Genomic DNA, 24146 nt, shown 5'->3' on the forward strand with positions numbered 1-24146 from the left:
TAAGAACAAAAGCAATAAATTGTAGAAATCAGAAAATAACAGCAAAATAGAGTAACGAATTTAGAAATGAAATGATATGTGAATGAAGTTAGGACTGATTTCACCTCTTTATCAATTGCAAAACTGAAGTAGATCTGAACTCTAAGTTTTTTAATTGATTGATGATCAATTTCACTTATTTAATCAAAGGACAATCCCTTGCCTCAATGATCCTAATATTTAATTAACTACCCTAATTCCTTAGATGTAAATCAATCAAACATTGCATTAAGTATGAGAAATTAAGATATCACAAGATCACAAATTTTTATCCCTAAGATATCCATAACCATGATATTCAATTCATATTTGAGAAATTAACTCAACTTCCATTGATGAAAATCCTCTAGGTTCAATTCAATTGAATAGCTAATTCAAGAATTGCATTAAGAAAAGAATTAAATATTTAATACAATCAAGATCTTAAAATCCAGATCCACAATCAATTTACAATATCAAAATCGAATCTATCAATCCATAAGAAAAAGAAATCAGAACATGTTCCTAAAAGAAAAGAAAGAGAAAGAGTAGAAGAAGAGGACCTGCAGAATTTCTTCATAAATCTAATCCTCAGCTTGATTCCTCAAGGTCTAGAGCTTGGAAGTCACCCCCAATCTCCCTCTCTAACTCTACTAAGGTGTGGAAATGAAAAAATGAGAAAAGATACAAGTTTCTGGGCTAATCTCTTATATATAGAATTTGCTACCTTTCTGGCGTGATCACTATTTTTCATAAAAGTAGCAACGCAGAGGTTCGTGGTCTGCGCGTGTTCACTTTCGTGAACAATAGGAGTCACGCGCAGCTAGAACAATCACTTTTGTAAGGAAAAGTGATCACACGCAGCTTGCTTTGCTAAAGGGCTCTCTAGAACGATCACTTTTGTAAGGAAAAGTGATAACGCGCAGTTGGAACAATCACTTTTGTGAAAAAAATTTATAACGCTCATCTTGCTTTGATGGAAGCTTCTCTGGAACGATCACTTTTGTCAACTCCTTGTGGACTTATGAGAACAATATATATTAATGTTATTTCATGTTTCTTTTAATTGGTTTGATTTCCATTACATTGTTATTTATATTTTGTAAATTTGAGAAAAATAAACAAAAATGTTATAATTCCACATGTTATATTTAGCTGGCAAATGAATTTAATTTAAATCTTTCTCTCCTAATTACGGAATTATTTTCTTATTATTTTGAATAAAATAAGGATGTTACATACTTCTTAATGAATGTCATGTTCTAGGCCATTATTTTTCCACCTATGCATGTCATCTTCTAATGAATCTTTTGTATGCATGTTACTTTCTATACATGGATCATTATTTTCAAGCTTATACACACCATCTTCTAAACACAGTTCATTATTTAAATTCAATATACGATAGTTAAAAGATGAAACATGAGTAGGTGAAGAATCTTGACTATGATCAAAGGTAAGAAACTCTGAAGCATCAACATTTATATCTAGCAAATAAAGTTTTTCTTTCTTACATTATTTTCTCCCATTTGATATAGTAAAATTTGTTAAATCAATATTTAAATCTATTTAACTAAAAGGGTACGTTGATCTTTCTTTATAGTTATATTTATCAATCATAAGCAAATTTAACAGAAATTTTTAAATATTCAAATTTTGTAACAAGAAATCAATTCAATAAAACTTGGTAAAAAATTTTGTGAGAAACAAAAGATTAATAATAATAATAATAATAAAAAATCACTACCACTGAAACCCATTTCAATAAAGGTATAAATGATGGAAGAATAAAGGTAGTGAAAAATTATTATTGTAAATGAATATTAAAATATTAGGAAATAAATAAATAAAATTAATAAAGATATAAATAAGGGTATTTTAGTAAAAAAATATAATAATATACTACATAATTAATGCTTTCTTAACTTGTGTGTAGAAACTTCAAACAACAAAACATATGAAAGGAAGGGAATAATAAGATGTTTAAAACATTAATTTTAAGGATTGACAATCAATATCACTGATAATAACATATTTAAATAATTATATATTTAATTATTAATTATAATATTTTAAATTATATTTTTGTAAAAAAATAGTAGTTAAAATTATTCATAGTAGTAATGAATAAATTGGTCATTATTTTATAATAACAGTAACTAATAAATCATTATAATTATTATTTATACCTGTAATAATTTATTTTGTCAATAATAATAACTTTAACTTTTACGATAACAAATATTTTATTAAAGTGGCTACAAAATATTTTAATGACTTGAGTATTCAAGTGACGAATTTAAATATTATCACAAATTATTTAATATCAATTTTTTAATATATTTAATGACAAATTTTATAATAAAATAAATATGATTTCTCGTAATGTTTCAAAATGTTATAAACACAACAAAAATTTCAAACCTTTTTATCGTCAAACTTTTTCTCTCTCTCATTATTTATACATCTCTTTGATTCCCACTGCTTAAATTTTTACATCTTAAATCTCTTTAACATTTATGTTACAATCTTACGAGTAAAGAAAAAAAGAAACAAAGACTCCATTTATATATATGTACACGAGCAATGCAACTTCGAACCAACCTATGTGCTTTATTGTGCAACGAAAGCTAGCACGAACATGAAGGAGAATTAATCTTCTGGTGACGTATAATATTCAGGTTCCTTAAAACAAATCGAAACGAGGCGTGTCGACATGAACCTCCCAAAATGTCAAGTAGTGCTAACTTCACAAATACGTAGGTGGTGGTGGTGGCTTTCATAAACATGATGGGAATGAATATGATTCACCCCTTCATGACACCTCTCGAACCTTTCACTGGGAAATTTCCACTTTCCAACCCTAATATCTTCTTCCTCACTTCTAATAACCTCTTCAACCACATCATCATAACCATTTTCCTCTAACTCTCCTAGCGGCTCTACTATCTTTTCTTCTTCCTTCATTTGCTTTTCTACATGTTTTTTATCTGCCTTTTCTTCTTCTTCTTCTACATCATCTAAGATACAACGATCTGGAACCAGAAACAATTTAAGCCGTCCATCTTGTCGCATAGCATATAGAATTTTGGCTCTTTTTATTCTAACTTTTCTAAGTTGTAACCTTCCATTTTTTCTCACTGGTAAGAGTCTAAAACTTGGTTGTCCATTCCTGTTCAACGAAGAAAGCAGGGGTGGAAATGTATTCATTTTCCTCCAATTTCCTCTTTCATTCCTACAGCTATCTTCATCGTCGTCATTATCACTATTGTTTTCATTGTCATCAATTTCAGCATTAACTCGCCTCTCATCAATGCTTTCAAACTCGAGATTCTCATTGCTAGTCACCAACCCTTCAATCTCTTCGTTGGCATTATTGTTGATAAATCCAAGTAGTGATGGTGGGGAAAGGGAGGGCTTTGGCAATGGAGGGGAATCCAGAAGATGCATGATGTTGGTGGATGAATTGTGGCGCTTGAGATGAAGCTTGTAGTTGTTGAAGGTGGTGGCAAAACAAAAGAAAGGGTGAATGCTCTTCTTGAAGGCATGAAAAAGGAAAGAGAAAGAAAGTGAGAGAAGAATAGGAATATTGTATAAGAAGAAAGTCATTGTCACATTTATAGATAATTATATTTAAAAAAACTCTTAAACTGGTTTGAGGGGAGTGTTGTGTCATATGATTATAGAATTTAGAAAAACTAAGGAGATGGGAAGAGGGTGAGAGTATTAATATTATTCTCACCCCCAAAGATAGAGGGAGAGAGAAAGGGATATGGTGATGATGATAAGGTGAAGAGATCAGTGGAAGGGGAAAATTGAGAAGAGAGGGAGAAAACGATTATATGAAGCAACGAACTGTAGTGGTGGAACAAAGTTAGCAATAGCAAATGGTGCCGAGTCCAACTAAGATGGCCTATCATTCCTCCCAAGGTGGCACATTGCTACTTTTCTTCCGCATTCTCAACCAATATCCTCATCCTCATATTTTTTTGGGTTACTCAGTTAGCTAAAACATAGGAAGCTTTTAGGACTGTGCGTGTAAGAGATGGTACAAATTTAAAGGTGCAAAATATGTAGACCCATTTCATAAGATAAGTGATGTATTTTGAGTTTTTTTATTCAGAATTCTCAATCATAATTATTATTACTATTGCCTATGGTTACAAAGTTATCTTTTTGTTTTCTTTACTGGGAGATATCATAAAGAATCAAAATTTCAGCATTTTATTTCTTTTTTATCATGCATCTCTATCCAAAAATATACAAATTTTCAAAAATTTTATTTTAAAGAACCACTCGTGCCTTTATTATGTTCTAATAACAGTTCGGTTTTATTATCCGAAACTAAAAAGCATGATATATTAAGGACAAAACGATTATTTTAAAAAATCAGAGAAATTAATTTCAAATAAAATATCACATGCTATAATTTTGATACGTTCATTGTATATTCTAATACATAAAACTAAACAAGTACCTATAAGTATTTACAATTCTTTTATAATATATATATATATATATATATAAAAGATCTTTTTACATTGGTGTGTAAGTTTAAATTTAAAAATTTTTATACTCGATTAGAACTTTTCATTTAACTTACATCTAATGAGTTATAATTTATTACTTCATTAAACATTAGATGTAAATTAAATGAAAGTTCAGATCGAGTTGAGAAGATTCTTTTTTCATGTTTTGTTTTTGTAAACACATGAAATAGTCTTTCTTCTTGATTAAGATTTGATGCAGTAGTAGTATATATTGAATAACAAATCAACCCTTTAAGATAGCTGCAAGTATAATATAGTAGTAACTCTTGGAAGATATTAAGCTTATGATTTGAAAATGCAGACAACCTAGCTCAATACACGCATGTTAATCTCATGGATAATTATGGAATCACTGGCGTCCTGGGCTCATGGAATATATATAGCCTACTTTTTTGCCTTAAGTAACATCTGATGTGCTGAATTTGTTTCATGCTTTTCTTGGGCGTGAAGAAACCAGAAATGCAACAACTTTAAAATGCCCAGATATCACTATTCACGTCTCATTTTATACTTCATCAATGGAGCACTTACAAATTACAATGCAAAATAGACTTGTCGCTTGCTATTTCTTCTTTCATTCGGAATCACAAATGCCTATAGCCTGTCTATTTTCTTTTAATATTAATTGAAGAGTAATGCTAATCTTATAATAACATTTTAAAATTAGTGTTATACATTTTTTTTCTATCACATCATTTATTTTATTCAACATTTTTCTCTTCTCTTCTTATCTCTTCATTCTGTAGAAATGATTAAAAAATTGTAAAATAATATTACTCTTTATAAAAAAGTTCATTTCACGCTATTTTTCTATATCTCTTCTACATTTTTATTGATAAAATACCTAGCAATTATTTGAACATGGGAAGGGAAGATAAAATAAATAAATAACAATTTTTCTTTATTATTGTTTAAATAGAGAAAAAATATATCATTTTAAATGACATGTAAACCTTTACGATACAATAAAATATAAGAGTTTATATATTATTTGGCTACTTTTTCTCTCCTTTTCTAACTTGATTTGCCGAGAAATTTTAACACAAGTTCCACGTTTCCCATTATCTTTTACTTTTATTTTTACTGGTTTCAAACTAAAGAAAACACATGTCCGTCAGAGTTTTATAATCTACTATTTGAATCCATAATTTATCTTATTTGATATACTCTCTTTCTTATTATAAGATATTGTAAGGAAAGATGGAAGGCCAAAATTGGAAGTGAATTTGGGGGGCATGAGTTAAGATAAGGAAAACCAACGGTGAGTTCTTATAAGTCGTTCACTTGGGTTCTCTCTTTGGCGTTGGTCGAGAGCACATGTCGCTGTAAACCTTTTATATCCTCTCCAACCACTCGTGTCTACTATTATGCATTATGGATCACATTCACATCAAATCTCTTTCTAAATTTCTAAATCATTGAAGAAAACAAAACACTGCTTATAATTAAAAAGAAACCCAATGTTACAAGGTTTCATGGCCAATGGATTGTTGGTTATGGTATGCATGCTTTCACCTTCCTTTTTCCAATAATGCAATGTCCCTTTTTGTTTGCAAATTCTAATATTTGAGATTACTTGTGCCATGCATTGGATAAGCTCTGCTCTTAAATCAAAGAAAGTCCCAATGGACAAAGTTTTTCATCTTAATCCCAAAAGATCAACATTTCCGCTTTCTTCATCATCTTCTGCACACGGTTCTTTCCAATTCCTCACTTTTCATCCCAATTGTTGACACAAACACCTTCCTCGATTGCAATTTCTCATTTTCATTTTATGCTCTATCTAGACTTGAGGCATTTGGACTTGGAGAAAGAGAAAGAAGACGAGACATCTCCAAGAGGAGTCTTAGAAGCCTGCATCAAAGACTATGACTCTCTTCACCCACAAGAATCTGATACCACGTGTTCAAGCTCCAGGGCGCGCTCTCACTGGTCCAAATTCCTCAAACTTTGGAAAACGAAATCGGTTAAGCGCCTAACTTCCTTCCATCCTATTTCTGTGCCAAAGATACCGAAGTGGAAAAGCAAAAGCACAAGAGAAAATGCTGTTCTCTCTAATCTATACAACTTCAGGTCTTCTTTGACCACTTTCACTCTCTCTGACCTCAAATATGCAACCAACAATTTTAGCCATGGTTTGCAATATGCCCTTTACTCAATTCTGCATAGTTTTATTGGAATATGTATTTCTCACCCTTTTATTTCTATGTAGAGAATTTAATTGGAAGAGGTGGATTTGCCGAGGTTTATCAGGGGTGTCTACAACATGGGCAATTAGTAGCTGTGAAGAAAATGACAAACGGGACCACAGATGAAAAGACCGCAGGCTTTCTTTCTGAGTTAGGTGTAATTGCTCATGTTGACCATCCCAATACTGCCAAGCTAATTGGATGTTGTGTAGAGGGAGGAATGCACCTTGTTTTTGAACTCTCTCCACTGGGAAGTTTAGGATCTCTTCTTCATGGTTTGTGCTTAGTTTCCTGACTTTCTATATGAAAAGTTGCTTTTGAAAAGGTATTTACTGCTGCTTCTCTCGTAGTGTATGCCAGGTTCAGAGAAAAACAAATTAGATTGGATTAGAAGGTATAAAATTGCTCTGGGAATAGCTGATGGTCTCCTCTATTTGCATGAGAATTGTCACAGGAGAATCATTCACAGAGATATTAAGGCAGAAAATATTCTGCTCACGGAGAATTTTGAGCCACAGGTTTTTGCTAAGCTTCATTACACTGAATCTTAGGCTCCATCAATGTATTCTCAATTAATTTGTGGTTGTGTTCTATATTTGTACATGTTCTGCTTGTAATCTTGATGCAATCTTTCTCAAATTCATCACTCCTTTATCAATTGAGATTTTCTCCAGATTTGTGATTTTGGGCTAGCAAAGTGGTTACCAGAACAATTGACTCATCATAATGTATCAAAATTTGAAGGCACATTTGGGTATGCAAATAAAATAGTACTAATAATGCTAGCTGGAGTTTTTTGGGTTGTCATGATTTAATTTAATATATTCCCCTAATTACTTTGATTGGCAGATATTTTGCTCCAGAATATTGCATGCACGGCATAGTAGACGAGAAAACTGATGTTTATTCATTTGGGGTCCTACTTTTGGAGATCATAACTGGGCGTCCGGCGTTGAATCATTTGCAGCAGAGTGTTGTGATATGGGTAAATAAATCATTTTCCAATAAAATGGCATATAGTATTTTTCAAACTGTCACTGCATGAAAGGCCTTAAGCAGTTAGCACTATGATTTCTTATGTATTGTAGGCAAAACCTATGCTTGACTCTAATCATATCAAGGACCTTGTTGATCCTTCTCTTGGCAATAATTATGACCAAGAACAGATGAGGCGCTTAGTTTTGACTGCATCACTGTGTGTTGATCAATCTCCTATCTTACGCCCCCGCATGAGACAGGCAAGTACACAATGAGCTAGATACATGCACATAGTTCATCCAAATTGAAATTTCACTTGGTGTTACCATCATCTTAATGCAAGGAAACTGTTATTTTTAGTTACCGAACTGTGTATATATCTTAGGAAGTTATCTATTTCATTAGGAAATATATCTTCACTTGTTTAATGCAAGTTAAGATAGATTGCAGAAAAAAGAAAAGAGAAAGATAGTAAGGTTGCAGAAAGCGTGTAATTTCACAAAAATTGATGTTATTTTGTTTGATGGCTTCAGGTTGTGACAATGCTAAGAGGTGATGAGTGTATCAACGAGTGTAGAAAAGAAGGCCCAAGGAGGCGTCCCCGAAGAACATACTCAGAAGAGCTACTTGATGTGCAAGAATACAACTCCACCAAATATCTAAGAGATCTCAAACGACATAAGCAGGTTGCCTTGGGTCTTGATAGCTAAGAACATCCCTCACCATTAGTTGCAAAACATTGAAGGCTATCTAAATTAGCATGGACCAACTTGTATAGTTTGTTTTGTCATCCTTATTATATGTACAGGTGAATGCTTATATGATCAAACTTAGGTATAGAATCATTAGTGTTTTTGGTATTATTTTTAAGTTAAAATTGAAGAATAGTACAAAAGATACTTTATGCTGTCCCTTAAAACTTTTTGGTGTTGCATCTATTAAGGGTCTCACATGACATAATCCATGTATATATATCTCTATTGATGTATTATGCAGTTGATGGAGAGAATTCAAATCACCTATTTGTCTGTTTGGATTAACCTTGAGCCAATGAAACATACATTATGAGATAAAAATTTACAGTTAATATGAACTAATCTCACGTTACGCATCAAAATTTTGCAGAAACAATTTTTTTGATTCGGAGAAACAGAGTCACTGGTTAATGCAAATACGCTGACTCTCTGTCACTGCATGTGAACCATATCTTTTTCATTGAATTGAATCTGTCTCGTTCTTTCATGATTAGACCCAGCATAGATTACTAATGTCTTTGCCTGAGACCTTAAAACTTCTTGAATAAAACAGCCTTTCAAAAATAACATTAATTATTAATAATTTATTTTCAAATAAATATTACTAATTAGTACATAAATAATAACAAGAGTAACTTTTTTAGCTTAAAAAATTCATCATTTTATTAACTCATTTTTTTAATTGATAACAATGTTATTAATCTCATCATTTGATTTTTATTTTTCTATAGTTCTAATTAAAATAAATATTTTTTACTATTTAATATTATAAATGTTAGAATGAAACAATGAAAATAATTAAATATAAAATACTAATTAAAATCACAAAATATTTCAACAAAATTTTAAGGAATTACCAAACTAAGAAAGGCATCTAGCCACAGCTTTCCTTGATTTTGAAAAGGATTAGTATCTCTCTCCCTAAAAAGTAATGTACCATAAAAAATGATTCAACAAAAGTTAAATGTCTTTATTTTGCATCTTAAAAATAATCTAAAAATTAAAGTTAAACGAAATAATAATTTAAATACATTATTCATCACTTATTAATCTATATCTACATATTATATATTATTTATGTAAAATTGATATACCTACTTATTATTCTATGCATTAAATTTTAAAACGTATAAAATTATTTTTATATATGTGACTCCACCTACTTATTACTTTATGCATTAAAATTTAGAACATTTAAAGTCACTCTAATTGAATACACTTAATTATTACTTTATGCATTAAAATTTGAAATGTATAACTTACAAATTAAAATTATATTTTATTCATATTTATTATCTTTGAATTGTATTTAAAAAATGTTTATAGAACTGATGGTTATATTATGTTACAAATGGCAACATAAATATTCATACTATAAATTGCCTTAAATATTCATCTCCACGTATATAAGTCATGTTTATATAACTTTTAAAAACTTGCTCACCATTTCTTTTAGGCATCTCTTTTTGAGCAGCTCACAAATCAGACTTTAAAGAATCAACGAGTATAGAAGAGAAATTTTATCTTTATCTATTGAATGACTCATCTGTGTATCAAACATAAAAAAATCATATCAAAGACATACAATTGATAAGAAAGCGAGTAAGTCAATAACATCCATTTATGGTTACTTTTCTGTGAGTCAAAGTTTTAGTTAGAGTTGAATAAGAGATTTTTCCTAGGCACTTTTGATACAAGCAAATACTCATTTTTTATAGGAGGTATAATAAGTGAGGTATAAAATCCACTTTTGATACAAGCAAATATCTTTGAGTTAGAGTTTATTTTAGTGATTCACTATTCTTTCTATTATCTTTTTTTTTTGTATTTTGCAATCATGTTAGCTTGTCAATAATTACTTGTGTCCATGTAAGTATATGTGTTTTTAAGACTGATATTTTTTATTTTGTTTTACAAAATTGTGTTATATATTTCAATTTAATTTTTTGAATAAGTACAAAGTTGTATTATTTTTAAATGATATCATGTATTGAATTTTATTTTTAACTGAATCTATCATTATTTTATTTAATATATTACAAGTAATTATTTACTTTTATGTTTTTCATGCTTTTGTAGGAGAATAACAAGCTCCAATAAAGATAAATGGATCACGATTGTGTGATACAGTAAATATATATTAGTACTCATATAGTACTAATTGATGAAAATGTATTAGTATTTATATTTTCTTTATTAAAAATTATTATTTTTAATAAATTATAATTATGTTATTGTATAATAATTAATTAACTTAATTTATTTTAAATTTTGCTAACTGATTAATTTTTTCTTTCTACAGAGCAATTACATACACATTTCATAGTACGAGGTATTTCTTATAGATTTAGAGGTATGTTAAAGAATGGAAAAATATATTTCATAACAAATTTTCAATGACAAAGAACAAAAATATATTTGATGTTGTTGAAAACAATCCTTTTATGTTGTAATTGTATTTAACAGGTATTTTGCTGTAAAATTTTACTAAAATTATTATATCATTTGTACTTAATTTATCAATTAATTTTTTAAATTTATTTATTTTATGAATAGATGTTATTAGAGTGGTCATGCACATAAGTTCTATTGAAGATAATATTTTAATAAATTAGTTTAGTAAAATTAGTTTCTTAATTTTTTTTAAAAATAATTTAATAGAAATTGACTTATCATAATTATGTATAATCTATTAATATAGACAGTATTTTATTTATATTTTATATTATAATAATTAAATGACAAATTTAGTTTTTTTAAATTAAAAAATTAAAAATATTTATACTTAATGATTTTGTTGCAAAAACTTGTTTATAAAATGTTATAATGATGATGATAAATTCAAAAACTCTCAAATTAAAACTAATTAATTATAATAATTGAAATAAATTAAATATTATTAAATATCATAACAATGAAAATAATATGATTTGATATTTAAATCTTTAGGTAATCGTTCGATTTGCATATTTAATAATTTTATATTGTAATAAATAATGTTTTAACTTTGAATTAAGTTTAATTTTAGATTTAATTTTTATATATATCATTTGTTTTAAAAGTTAATAAATATCTTTCTTTACGAACTTTTAAAATTTTATGAATATGAAATTTAAATTTTCACAACTAGCAAAAGACTTAAAATCCAAAAAATATAGAGGTTAGTGTTTAAAATATTATAAAAATATTCTTTATATTAACATATCAAATTATATTTATTTATTAGAATTTTATATTCTCACTATATGATTATTCAAAATTTTTAAATTGAAATACAATTTTTAATGTTTTTGAAAATTTTTCTGAGATTATTTAATCACAAACGTAGAGAACCATGCTTCTTAATGAAAAAATTCAACCATTTTATGGACTTACAATTAATTCCTAGGATATAAATTAAAATACAAGTATTATACATAAAAATATTAATTCAATACAAATATTTTTTATTAATATAATTATTTATTATGTTATATTCTTAAAATTATATATTTCTTAATTTAAAAAATATTTAAATCAGGTTTACTAAATATTAATTTTTTTTTTTTGTAAAACTAAGTGATGTATCAAATATTAGACTACAGAAATAGACACGAGGACATCATACAAAAATTATATCTGAAAGCAATCATCAAATATCAAATACGTCATATATACGTCAAAATGATTAAAATACATCTATTTTTTTAATGACAATATAATATTTTAATATGTTTATATTAAAGTTATATTTATATATTTTAAAATAATTACAGACCTAATAATAATATACTTTTTTTATTTATCTTTAATTCAATTTACATGTTTACTTTCATCTAGCGTTTTAAATTTACTTTTTAAATATTATTATATCATTAAATTACTTTATAATTACATTTATTTTTATTTATTCTTATTTATAATAATAAATAAAAAACAAATCATATTAAATATTTTTAAAATTGAAAATAAAAGCATAAAAAATTGATAAATTTATTATTTTAATTTTATGACTCAAACAACATAATTTTATTATACTTAATCAGTTACCAAATAAAATTAATTTGTTTATAATGTTAATCAATATTAATTCTATTAAGTTATCAAGCAATATAAAATAATTTAATCATTTTAAAACAACTCAATTTTATATATTTTTTTTATTTTTATTAACAAGTAAATTTCTAAATTCAAAATATATATTGCATTATTATCAAGTTTTATTTAAAAAAATTGTATAATAATTTTATTTATATATAAAGAATTTAATATATTTTCATTTTTAGATATTAACAGATAGTTTTGTATATAAATATTGAAATCAGATTTTTAAAACTTCATACATTAGTTGAATAAATATAATTTTATTTTTGTGTATATTAGTCTACTGATTTATTTTGTAAAAAATATGATATCATCTTTTAATAATTATATAGTAAAATTTTATTAATAATTTTAAATTATAATTATAAATAAATAATTTATCATATATATTTAGTTCAACAAATATAAACAAATACATAAGTAAAAAACTATAAATGACTCGTACAAGTTAGAGATAGAAACATACCAATAATTAGTAAAGAAGGAGAAGACATTTTTATGTGGATAATAATTTCAACCCAATATGTACTTAAGCCAATAGAATATTTACTCAAACAAATTTTTAAAAGTACATATCCAAAATTTCAACAACAAATGCAGGATGAAAAATACCTTCAAGAGAGAGTCATACTTATTCCTTTAAATGATATTATTGATGATATTAATAATTATATCATAAACATGATTGAAGGGTCAATAAAGTATTACAGAAGATTTGATAAGATTGATAAAACATCTGATAAAATCATTGAACAAGAGTTTATGTATCCCGTGAAATTCTTAAATACTTTAAATTTTAATAGATTTTCTCCCCATTACTTGCAACTCAAAGAAGAAATATCAATTATACTACTTAAGAACATTAATCCCCTATTAGGAATATAAACAAAAAAATAAAAATATTTATTACTAAAAAAGATAACAAGTATATAAAATATATAAAAAATATTATATATAAAAAAATATTTCATAATCTTCTTCAGTATAATTATATTTAATATAATAATTTTTTTTACTATATTTGTATATTTTTATATTTAAATTATATATTTTATATTTTAAAATAAATTAATTTAATAAAAATAAAATAAACCAGTGGGACATATTTATTAGTTTATATAATGTAAAGTATACTTATTTGTATTGATTATGAAAGTAAAACTTGTTTTAATTAAGGAATAATAAAAAATACTTACAAACATCGATACAGTTATTAAAATGGTAATAAAATAGTGATGAGTAGAAAACTCTACCTACAATTACGACACAATTATTGTTGGTAAACAAGTTGAAGTTGGAAGGCAATAAAAAATATAAAAATATGGTTGGGCATCTAGTCTAAGATATTCCCACGGCTTGTAGTTTAGTAATCAAGATGCCGTGTGGACTGTGTATTGATTCCTAAAGCCTTTTCCTACAAACAAGCGTATCAGAATTCTCCCCTAAAATTGTTCATAACTCAAGTATGCCCCTATTCTAATGCCAAAACACCACGACACCCACGTGCCCAGCTCAAATGACCAATTTGCCTCCACACCAATCCACCAATAATGAAAGGGTGTGTACAGGCTGGATGATAATTTTCTAGTTTGAAAATATTTCAAGGGGATGTAACGGACATTTTGAAATTGTTGCGGGAGCTAAGTGACATTAGGGAAATAAGCTTTTTTGCGATTAGCACCAAGCACAAGCAGAGTCGCCCTGAGTCTAAACGTAAGAGAGAGACAGAGAGACAGAGAGAGAAAAGGAACCGTCTTCGTTAAGGTCAAATTTCCTCAACTACCAACTAAACCGTAACGCCGGAGTTCTCCGCCGCCGTGTACGGCGAATCCCGACGCTTCTCGATCTTATGCTATATTCGATCGCCTGCGTTCCGCGACTCTCGTCGGCGCGGACGGAAGTCCCGGTAACTCACCGGTATCGCCTCGTTGATTATTATGAAGAACCAGGGCAAGGACAACGGTTGCAAGAGCAATGGATTCGTTCCTTCTTCGTTCAAGTTCATATCGTCGTGCATTAAGACCGCCTCCTCTGGCTTCCGCTCTGCCGGCGCCTCCGTCGCCGCCTCCATCTCCGGCGACGGACACGACCGCAAAGACCAGGTAGCATTTTGCGTGCGTGCTACAGTTCCGAAGTTTCGTGTTGTTGCCTTGTGAAATTGTGATTTGTGAATGCTGTTCAAAGGTATAAAATGAGAAGTCAAACGTGCTTGAGTTTTGATCATTCTTTGTCGAGGAAAATTTAGTTCAGCCAAAGCTTGCTAATGTTTGGTTGCTATGATGACTGAGTGGTGTGAAAATCAGCGCGCTTATGGAAATGCTATTCTTACTGCTGCACATCCCACGAAATGAACCGTTTATTCCTATTTCTTTTGTTTTGTCTCGAATGTTTGAATTGCATTTATTCGGGACTATTCAGTGAGGTTAAGGACTTAATCCACATGACTATGGCACGATTTTTTTCAGTACTTAATTTTAATCGTTTTCTATCCTTTTTTGGTTTTGTATTTTGTAAAGAGGTATGGAATGTTCTGATTAACAATATTGATTTATTTAACTGCATAACACTAAAGAGATATTGGTTTGTTAATTTTTCATTATTGCAGACCAGAATTAATTTGGTACTGGTAGTTTGTAAATGCTGTACGCCTTATAATTGGGGATACGGTAAAGCTGGAATGTAGAATATAGCATTACATTCGTGCCAGTTTTAAGAAACTTTGATTGTGGCGTGGAAATACCGAATAATTTACAGACCCCAAATTGTAGTTATGGACATGTATTTTGATCAGCCCTTTGCTGTGGCAAACTTCATAATTTATTTTCAACTGTAAACTTATGAATGAAGGAGTCAGAATCATTCACCTCTATTTGTCATGCAGGTGCTTTGGGCTTGCTTTGACAGGCTAGAAGTTGGTCCGTCTTCTTTCAAACACGTTCTCTTACTTGGTTATTCCAATGGCTTTCAAGTTCTTGATGTGGAAGATGCCTCTAATGTCAGGGAACTTGTCTCGAAACGTGATGATCCAGTTTCATTTTTACAGATGCAGCCTGTCCCTGCAAAATCAGAGGGATGTGAAGGATTCAGAGAATCACATCCTTTACTCTTGGTTGTTGCATGCGATAAATCAAAGATCCCTGGTAAAATGCTAAATGTCAGAGACGTCCATAATGAAGCTCAAGCTGAAAATATTGTCAGCTCAGCTACAGCTGTTCGATTTTACTCACTAAGGTCCCATACTTATGTTCATGCTCTGAGATTCCGTTCAACTGTGTACATGGTTAGATGCAGTCCTCAAATTGTGGCCGTGGGTCTTGCTACTCAAGTAAGTTTTTGACTCAAGTACTTTCTTAATTTGCTTTGGCACTTTTATGTGGAAAAATACTTGTTACCTGATTGAGGAAGTTGAGTTTATGATTGTTTTTGATAGATTCTGACTAGGTCTTATCGATTTTCTTTGGCATATTGCAAGGTTGTAGGATACTGGTAGATTATCATGTCATGTAATGATGATTGCTTATGTATTATTTTTATATGATTTTATTGTAATATACAGCAGTGTAGTTTGCTATTGCCAACAAGTAAAATCTGGCTAATTTGTTTTCTTCATTTACACTTTACTGGCAGATATATTGTTTTGATGCTCTAACTCTTGAGAATAAATTCAGTGTTCTCACTTACCCTGTACCTCAGCTGGGGGCCCAAGGAATGGTTGGGGTTAATATTGGCTATGGTCCTATGGCTGTAGGGCCCCGGTGGTTAGCTTATGCCTCCAACAGCCCATTGTTGTTAAGCACAGGTCGCTTGAGTCCTCAGAATCTTACTCCTCCTACTGTCAGCCCATCAACATCACCCAGCAGTGGAAGCCTAGTAGCCCGATATGCCATGGAATCTAGTAAGCACTTGGCTGCTGGGCTGATCAATCTTAGTGATATGGGATACAAAACACTGTCTAAATACTATCAAGATCTTATACCTGATGGATCCAGTTCTCCTGTATCGTCAAACTCAAGCTGGAAAGTTAATCGATTTACATCAAATTCTACAGAAATAGATACAGCTGGGATGGTGAGTTTTCTATTTGATGATAACTTTACACGTTATAATCTGATTTTCTTTGCAATGTGGGAAATTGCTGACTAGATATTTTCTTTCTTAAAGTAATATTGGCATATGTATTACAATTTGCATGAGATCATCTATTGGTTCAGCTTAGCAATAGAAGAAGAATTTTCTAAGGTAGTTAATAGCACGGAGTATTTTGTTGTAGTCTCTTCCCTTTCCTCCCCCTTCTTTTCATCATTGTTTTATGTCAGTTGAAACTGGAAAGTAATTATTCTTTGTTTGTTGACTAATATAAGTGATCTATTGCAGGTTGTTGTCAAGGATTTTGTTTCCAGAGCTGTTCTGGCACAATTTAGGGCCCATACTAGTCCAATATCTGCATTGTGTTTTGACCCAAGTGGGACACTTTTAGTTACAGCCTCAATTCATGGTAACAATATTAATATATTTCGAATTATGCCATCCTGCACCAGAAATGGATCAAGTTCACAAACCAGTGATTGGAGCTGTTCACATGTGCACCTTTACAAGCTCCACCGTGGCATGACATCAGCTGTATGCTTCTGTTCTCAGTGTTTCTTTATGGTCTTTAATGTTTAGACCCTTCAGAGCCAATTGATCAATTGCTAGTGTACGCTTTTATGCTATCATCTAGGGATATTGAAACATAATTAAAAGAGTTAAAAATTCAAACTTTACTGATTTGGTAATATATTGCAGGAGATCAGAATTAAATCATCATTATATTTATTTGCTTGAGTTGTGAAGGTTTTTACTGCATTGTGTATATTATACAGGTAATACAAGATATTTGTTTTAGCCATTACAGTCAGTGGGTTGCCATCATTTCCTCGAAGGGAACTTGTCATATTTTTGTTCTTGCCCCTTTTGGTGGTGAGACAGTTCTTATGCACAATCAGGACACAGAAGGGCCTGCTCTTTTGCCAATTTTTCCTCTACCATGGTGGTTCACTCCACATTTCACAGTAAACCAGCAGCAGTTTTGCCTGACACCCCCACCTCCTGTTGTTCTTTCGGTGGTTAGCAGAATTAAAAATAGCAGTGCTGGATGGCTCAATACGGTTAGTAATGCTGCATCTTCTGCGGCAGGGAAAGTCTCAATTCCATCCGGTGCTGTTTCTGCTGTGTTTCATAGTTCCATTCCTCATGATTCACACAATGCGTACTCAAAATTTCATGCTATGGAGCACTTATTGGTTTATACTCCGTCTGGTCATTTAATTCAATATAAACTACTACCATCATTGGTGGCAGAGCCAAGTGAAACTGCATCAAGAACAGCCCCAGTTCCTTCAGCACAGATACAAGAAGAAGATTTGCGTGTGAAGGTTGAACCTGTTCAATGGTGGGATGTTTGTAGGAGATCTGATTGGCCAGAAAAAGACGTGTGCATATCAGGAAATACTGTTGGTGGATTGGAAACTGCAGAAATGATCTTGGATAGTTCAGATTATGAGGATAATAGTGTCGGGAACAATAATTCTATAAAACTAAATAAGCAATGTCACTTCTCAAATGCAGAGGTTCATATAAGCTCTGGGAGGATAGCTGTTTGGCAGGAGTCTAAGGTATTAAGTTGGTTTCTGTGCTGAACACTCCTGCTTGTCACTTTTCTTCTTGTTATTTTGTCCTTTCAATCAAACTATTTCTTCCTTGCTTTTTAGGTGTCTTTCTTTGTGATGAGTCCCTTGGAGGCTGGAGAGCGGCATTTATGTGAACTTAGTGCCACTGGAGAGATTGAAATAGAGAATATTCCTGTTAATGAGGTTGAAATAAGACAGAAGGATCTGTTGCCCATCTTCAACCATTTCCATAGAACTCAGTCTACTTGGGGTGACAGGTAACGATCACTTATCTGCTTTTTTTTTGTTGGTCCACTAGATATTATGTCTTGTCCACTTAGAGAATTATCATTCTAGATATGGGGCACACATTCAATTTATATATCAGGCTCTATGTTATCTACACCTGTGAATATTTGTTGAGTCTTCTCTTTCTGAGCTGCTGAGGATTACTTTTTCTTACTTGCAAGTTTGCACCTGGCAATACTCTCTCTACTGCTCTGCACTTGTGTTGTCGTTTCAATTTCTTGTGGGGACAGCTTTCCAATCCTTTTGTTGCAATAGCTTTGTTTAATTTTTATCTGTACTTAAAAATGCTGCTCTCCTCTAAGTCCTATGTTGAGATGCTTTATTTTAGTTGAAATGATATATTTCGGAAGTCATGGGAGTTTGAGATGTCCTGCTTGTGTCAAGCAGCTAGTAATATTATTTTTCTTATTCATTTCCATTTTGCTTTTACGTGGTTTATATTTGGAGTCTAGGTATGGATGGTTTTGTGGTTAGAATTTAAAGTTTAACTTTGATTGGGTTCTCTGTTTATTGACCAATGATATTTGAGTATGATGTTTAGGGGAGCATTGCTTTTACTTCTCATTTGTTAGAGTTTAAATTTGGAGGGTTGCTTGATCATTGTTATTCTAGCGATAGAAATTTGAAACTGTGTGCATAACTGTCCATGCACATGCTAAAATGTTCTACAATTATTGTTAGGGCTATCTTTATGGGAAGATGCTCTAGCTCCTCATCTGATTCTCATGGAACTGAAGAGAAGTTGTCAGAAGATGCTGCAATATCCCATTCTAAGTTGATGGTACCTGGCTTAGCTGACAAGGCATGTGTTGGTAAGATAAGCAATTCAGTGTAAAGTCTTCTATTATATTTTTGGTGTGACCTATGTAACTCTTTGTTCTTGACAATTTTTGTCACAGACTTGTCAGCAAATTTTTCTTCGTCGATTAACTTGTCTAATAAGTAGATTAATTGCAAGAACAGAGAGGTAGCTGTGTCAGCTTCACCTCTTTTAATTCTTGAAACTGTTAACACATGATGTTTCAGCAGGTGCCTCACATTTTGCTGATGGTATAACTGCAAGTGCAAAGGTTAAATCATCTTCAAAACATGAAAAAGCCAGTGACAGTTTCAATTCAAGTTTTAGTGGTTGTGATTTGAATACGAATGTTAATTGTGAGGAGACAATGCGTGATTCACCAGACTTTGAGCAATTTTTTCAAGAAGGTTATTGTAAGCAATCAGTTGACTGTCATGAATCAACAGAAGTTACTACTGATGTGGATTGTAGCAGTCCCTGTGGCAGGGAGAAATCTGATGAAGATGGTGATAATGATGACATGCTTGGTGACGTATTTGACTTCTCTGAGGAAGGTATGAATCTGAAATGGTTAACCTTTTGATTTCAATGATATTCAGCTCAGCCATAGTTGATTTCTCTGTGTGCATGTGTGTGTGTAGAACTTGTATATGTGTGTAATAAAAACAGAGAACATTGAAAATGGTTTTCATTTTTAGTGATCATTTTGCATGTATGTGTGCGTAGCACTTCCAAGATGTGTATATAAACAAAAAGAACAGAAGATATTGAGAATGGTTTCAGTTTTAGTTATCATCTTGCCTGTTTGGTTCTTATTTTCCTTAAAACTACAAAATGTTTGTGTTGCAGGTTGATCACTACTATTTTATTTTATGCTTGCCTCCCTCTCTTCGAATTGCTGTAAATTGGTGGTGTAAAGGAAAAATGAATTGACAAGTACAAGTGATTTGCAACAAGCTAAATGCTACTGACCATTGATTCAAGGAATTTAATGTTCTTCACTCTCAACATCCCTTCCCAGTCCAATGATTCTTCTGACCTGATTTCATGTAAATGATGTATATTGAAATTCATAACTACAAATTATTTGTGTGGGCACTGGGTGGGTTCTTTATATGTATGTATTATATTCTTTCATCATAGTTCATAGCTTTGGAGGCAAAGGGAATGGATCTAAGAGAAGGGGGGAAGGGAGGGGGCAGATAGCTTGCTTGTTTTATTCTGCTCTCTTTTGTACTCATTCACGCAGGATTATTTATATTTCCCGTGACTCGCTTGCTGAATTGAAGATATTCATTTGCCCATTGGAAAAAATAGTATCCAGAAAAGTATGGACTTCAAAATGATTATGCCATTTCCTATTATATTCTTGACTCCTTTATGACTAGAGAGCAAAGTACATATAACTAGCATATTAACTCTACCAGATTACATGGCTTTTAAATTCAAATAATTTTCCAAAAAAAAAAAAAGGTAGGTGTTATATTTATTTGGAGTTAGAATATGGTAATAATGATAGGCTACTCCAAATTTTAGGTTCACGGAATTGGTGACATGTTTGGGATTTCGCAAGTATAGGCTGAGGTTACCCGAGAGGTACCCGATAATAAGATACTATGGATATGTTTGATTTCTCTTTTAAAAAGAATTTTTAATTTTTTTTCTAAATATAGTATAAATATAAAACAAACATATCCTATATTTTGCTACTTATAGTTTGTTGTTTTATAAGTAATTCAGTTATTTAAACTCTACAATCTTAACACTGTATGTAATGTTATATTTTATTATTTCTATATCTTTTGTTTTTCTGTATACATGTATTTAAAAAATATAGTGAAATTATTAAAGAAACAGAAATGTTATTCCAACACCCAAATAAAGTGTTGGAGTATAGGCACATATTTCTACTTTATTTAAATAACCAGTTGTACAAATTCAATTATAGACACTAATATAAGATATCTAACTTCACAAAAAAAGAAAAAAATCTTTTCCCACCCACTCTTTCTTCTTTTTTGTTATTTTCTTGCACCATCATGTTCTTCTCTCCCTTTCCACTCCTTCCTCTTTGCATTACAAATTCAGGATAGCAAACCTCAAAAAAAAAAAAAAATATCTCTCCTGCCCACTCCTCCTTCTCTATTACTCTCTTGTACTATCATATTCTTCTCTCCCACCCACTCTTTTTTTTTTTGCTTTACGCTATGACTCTTGCACCATCTTAAGACTCCTATCAAAGCTCGTCTACCACAAATCTATTTCTCTCAACACCACCATTTAAGCTCAAAAGTTTTTTGTAAGTCACTCTCCCTTAAGCTCACCCATAACACATAACCAAAGGCCTAACATAAAGTCTATGTTATTTTCATTGGCCTCATTCATATTAGTTCAATCATTAATCAATCAAGAATTAGTTACTAATCCCCTCACAGAATTGAATTAATTGGAATAAACATCAATTAACCCTAAATTCTTATGCAAGATTAAGCAAATTACATAATCTCCAATTTCTAGTTCTTAGAATTAAGCAAACTTAGAACCTAACATTTGGGAAGTGCTTACTGAAACAATTGAGTGTTGGAAGTGATTACTTCCACCCAGTTTTCTCTTAAAAGCTCAAATTCCATAGATCATTGTCTAGAATTTTCTGCACACTTATTCTAATAAGCATATTTACAAAAGATGATCATAAAACTATGTAAATTGAACTAAATTAAGAAAATTAAAATTAATAACAGAAATGACATTTTTATGGTATTTACATTTTCTAACTTCATTTTTCTATTAAAAATCTATTGAATAAATAAGTGAAATATTAACAAAATATAGATTCATCATATGTCCGTAGCTTTTCTTGTTAGTTGCTTGGCATTCAATTCCATTTACTTTTTCACCAACACCTGTTAACATCAACAATCAATAGTAAGTGGTTAAAGAAACATTCATGAAGTTAGTCTTATCAACACAATTTATTAGTGTACATATACACGAACCTATTCGCGGGCTTCAACCAGAGGAAAAGATAACCTTTCATAGCATAGACTAGTAAGAACAGATGGAGAAGGAGTTAATAACACCTCATCAACTTTAACTGCTTCGCACACAAGTTCTCTTTCTTGATTTCTGACATCCAACACCCCGTTTACTAACAAATCCTCAAGAATGCTAGCAACCTCATCCTATAGGCATTATACATTTTCATTTAGAGCAATTAATGTTAATTCGATAAAAAAACAAGACAACAATTTACGCACCTTATTCCATGTAGGCATAGTATAATCACCTTTATAGGTTGCATCACCATCCCACATCTCCATGTATTTAATGGTGTGCACACCACAATCATAATTGTATAAAAAATAGTAAAGTATCCATTCAGTATCAATTTATATTGAAAAGATAAACAATAATGAGTAAATTCAAAACAACATTCATATATATGAAAAATGAAAACAAACTCACCCATTATGTTGTCTGGAGATACTTGGATACTCAATTTGTAGTTGGGCATTAGTAATGGCCAAGTTCTGATCAATCAATGTTAATATCTCTTCAAATCGTTTGACTTACATTATTCAAATATTATTAAGCTTTAACATGCACCTACTGAAAATAAGCAAATAATGTCACTAGTTAATAAGTCAATTCTTCCATACTATCAACTTACCAAAAATGTCATCTTACCGATGTGACTAAAGTACAAATAATCTAACATGTATAACTTCATCTTCAGTCCACCATATAGCACCACCAATGCTTTCCATACAAGATTGGTGCAAATATCTACAACAAAAGAAGGATTGCAATAGTCTTTTACAATATTTTTTAGAAATATTTGATACATTGTTTGAAATTAAATACCAAACTACAGGTGACAACACTTCTCTGATTAGCAGGAAAAAAGAAGGGTAACTCGCGCCATGAAAAATGCTTATCCTTTATGAAATTATTTAGATCAACTTTTACACAATCATGTAGTTAGACAAATGAATAACATTAAATTTATTAAATATTGATGTAAAATAATATAAAAGAAGTTGCAATCACCGTGAAGTATGAAGATAAACAGTAACGAGACTTTAAACTTGGGACAATCTTTATGTCATTGAAGACTGAACTAGCCAAACTAACAACCTAAGCATGTTAAGACAGTGTGTTACAACAAGGTTCATATTGACACAAGTATGCCTAATATGTATGGTGCACTATACATTGTTACAAAGTTTGTATCTATGTCCCATAGTTATTATGTCAACACAATTCAAATAGTATCTACACATTGAAACTAGCACTCTAAATCATAAAGGACAAATTGTTAGTCAATTATAAAATATATTATGTTTCACTAGTTGTACACAAGTAAATTATATTACAAAAATTTATAAAATACAGACATATAAATCTACACTCTTATTTTGATTCTAGTGGTCTTGACTTCCTAATGCAATACTCATATAAGGCATTGAGTGTCTTTGTTTGACCATGCCTTTCATTGGTAAAGAGAATAGGACCATAAGTAAGTCTTCCATCACCTTCGTCTATATCTTCATCTTTATCCTTTCTGCGATTAGAGTTTTTTAAACTTGGAATTTCCATTTTAAAGCTTAAAATCTCCTATTCAGTATTTCTCATTTTCTTTTCTTTGGAAGCATTCATCCTTGTGGATGAAGATAACATAAGACAATTACTAGCTAGAGTAGCTTCTTCTTATGCCTTATACATCTTAATACTCTTTGCAACCAAGTTTCAAAACAACTACATTTACATATTTAATCACATATGAATTATTTGGACAACGAAGAAGCACCACAACA

The 24146-nt window shown here is 30.7% G+C and overlaps 3 protein-coding genes across 6 annotated transcripts; 2 read left to right on the forward strand and 1 right to left on the reverse strand.

Annotated features, from left to right (window-relative positions):
- Positions 1–2751: 2751 nt before the first annotated feature.
- LOC113871648 lies at positions 2752–3627 on the reverse strand. The gene has a single exon (XM_027508746.1). The coding sequence runs from the start codon at positions 3625–3627 to the stop codon at positions 2752–2754; it is 876 nt and encodes a 291-aa protein (XP_027364547.1).
- Positions 3628–6152: 2525 nt separating this feature from the next.
- Positions 6153–8691, forward strand: LOC113873153 (receptor-like cytosolic serine/threonine-protein kinase RBK2). The gene is made up of 8 exons (XM_027511156.1): positions 6153–6263; positions 6356–6703; positions 6781–7032; positions 7118–7275; positions 7432–7511; positions 7607–7742; positions 7846–7995; positions 8269–8691. Exons 1-8 carry the CDS (start codon positions 6194–6196, stop codon positions 8443–8445), a joined length of 1371 nt encoding a protein of 456 aa, XP_027366957.1. The 5' UTR covers positions 6153–6193; the 3' UTR covers positions 8446–8691.
- Positions 8692–14203: 5512 nt separating this feature from the next.
- LOC113870869 (autophagy-related protein 18h) lies at positions 14204–20798 on the forward strand. Of its 4 annotated transcripts, none has more exons than XM_027507387.1 (9): positions 14204–14675; positions 15455–15898; positions 16201–16641; positions 16948–17193; positions 17436–18227; positions 18324–18499; positions 19212–19342; positions 19560–19883; positions 20179–20795. In XM_027507387.1, the coding sequence occupies exons 1-9, from the start codon at positions 14511–14513 to the stop codon at positions 20181–20183; spliced, it is 2724 nt and encodes a 907-aa protein (XP_027363188.1). In that variant the 5' UTR covers positions 14204–14510; the 3' UTR covers positions 20184–20795. The 4 variants fall into 4 exon arrangements, 3 of the variants coding, with proteins under 3 accessions (XP_027363188.1, XP_027363187.1, XP_027363189.1); XR_003505704.1 differs by having other exon boundaries at positions 14266–14675; positions 19430–19883; positions 20179–20798; XM_027507386.1 differs by having other exon boundaries at positions 14266–14675; positions 19557–19883; positions 20179–20797.
- The last annotated feature ends 3348 nt before the right edge of the window (positions 20799–24146 follow it).

The sequence above is a fragment of the Abrus precatorius genome, unplaced genomic scaffold, assembly GCF_003935025.1.
Source record: "Abrus precatorius isolate BTA unplaced genomic scaffold, Abrus_2018 Scaffold7, whole genome shotgun sequence".
Classification (NCBI taxonomy): Eukaryota; Viridiplantae; Streptophyta; class Magnoliopsida; order Fabales; family Fabaceae; genus Abrus; species Abrus precatorius.

Excerpts from the sequence above, each read along its gene's own strand:
- LOC113870869 (XM_027507386.1), top strand. The coding sequence starts at position 14,511 with ATGAAGAACCAGGGCAAGGACAACGGTTGCAAGAGCAATGGATTCGTT. Across the intron at positions 17,194-17,435 it reads ACCGTGGCATGACATCAGCT|GTAATACAAGATATTTGTTT; the intron begins GTATGCTTCTGT and ends TATATTATACAG. Across the intron at positions 18,500-19,211 it reads CAGTCTACTTGGGGTGACAG|GGCTATCTTTATGGGAAGAT; the intron begins GTAACGATCACT and ends AATTATTGTTAG.
- LOC113871648 (XM_027508746.1), bottom strand. The coding sequence starts at position 3,627 with ATGACTTTCTTCTTATACAATATTCCTATTCTTCTCTCACTTTCTTTC.
- LOC113873153 (XM_027511156.1), top strand. The coding sequence starts at position 6,194 with ATGGACAAAGTTTTTCATCTTAATCCCAAAAGATCAACATTTCCGCTT. Across the intron at positions 6,704-6,780 it reads AACCAACAATTTTAGCCATG|AGAATTTAATTGGAAGAGGT; the intron begins GTTTGCAATATG and ends ATTTCTATGTAG. Across the intron at positions 7,033-7,117 it reads TTTAGGATCTCTTCTTCATG|GTTCAGAGAAAAACAAATTA; the intron begins GTTTGTGCTTAG and ends AGTGTATGCCAG.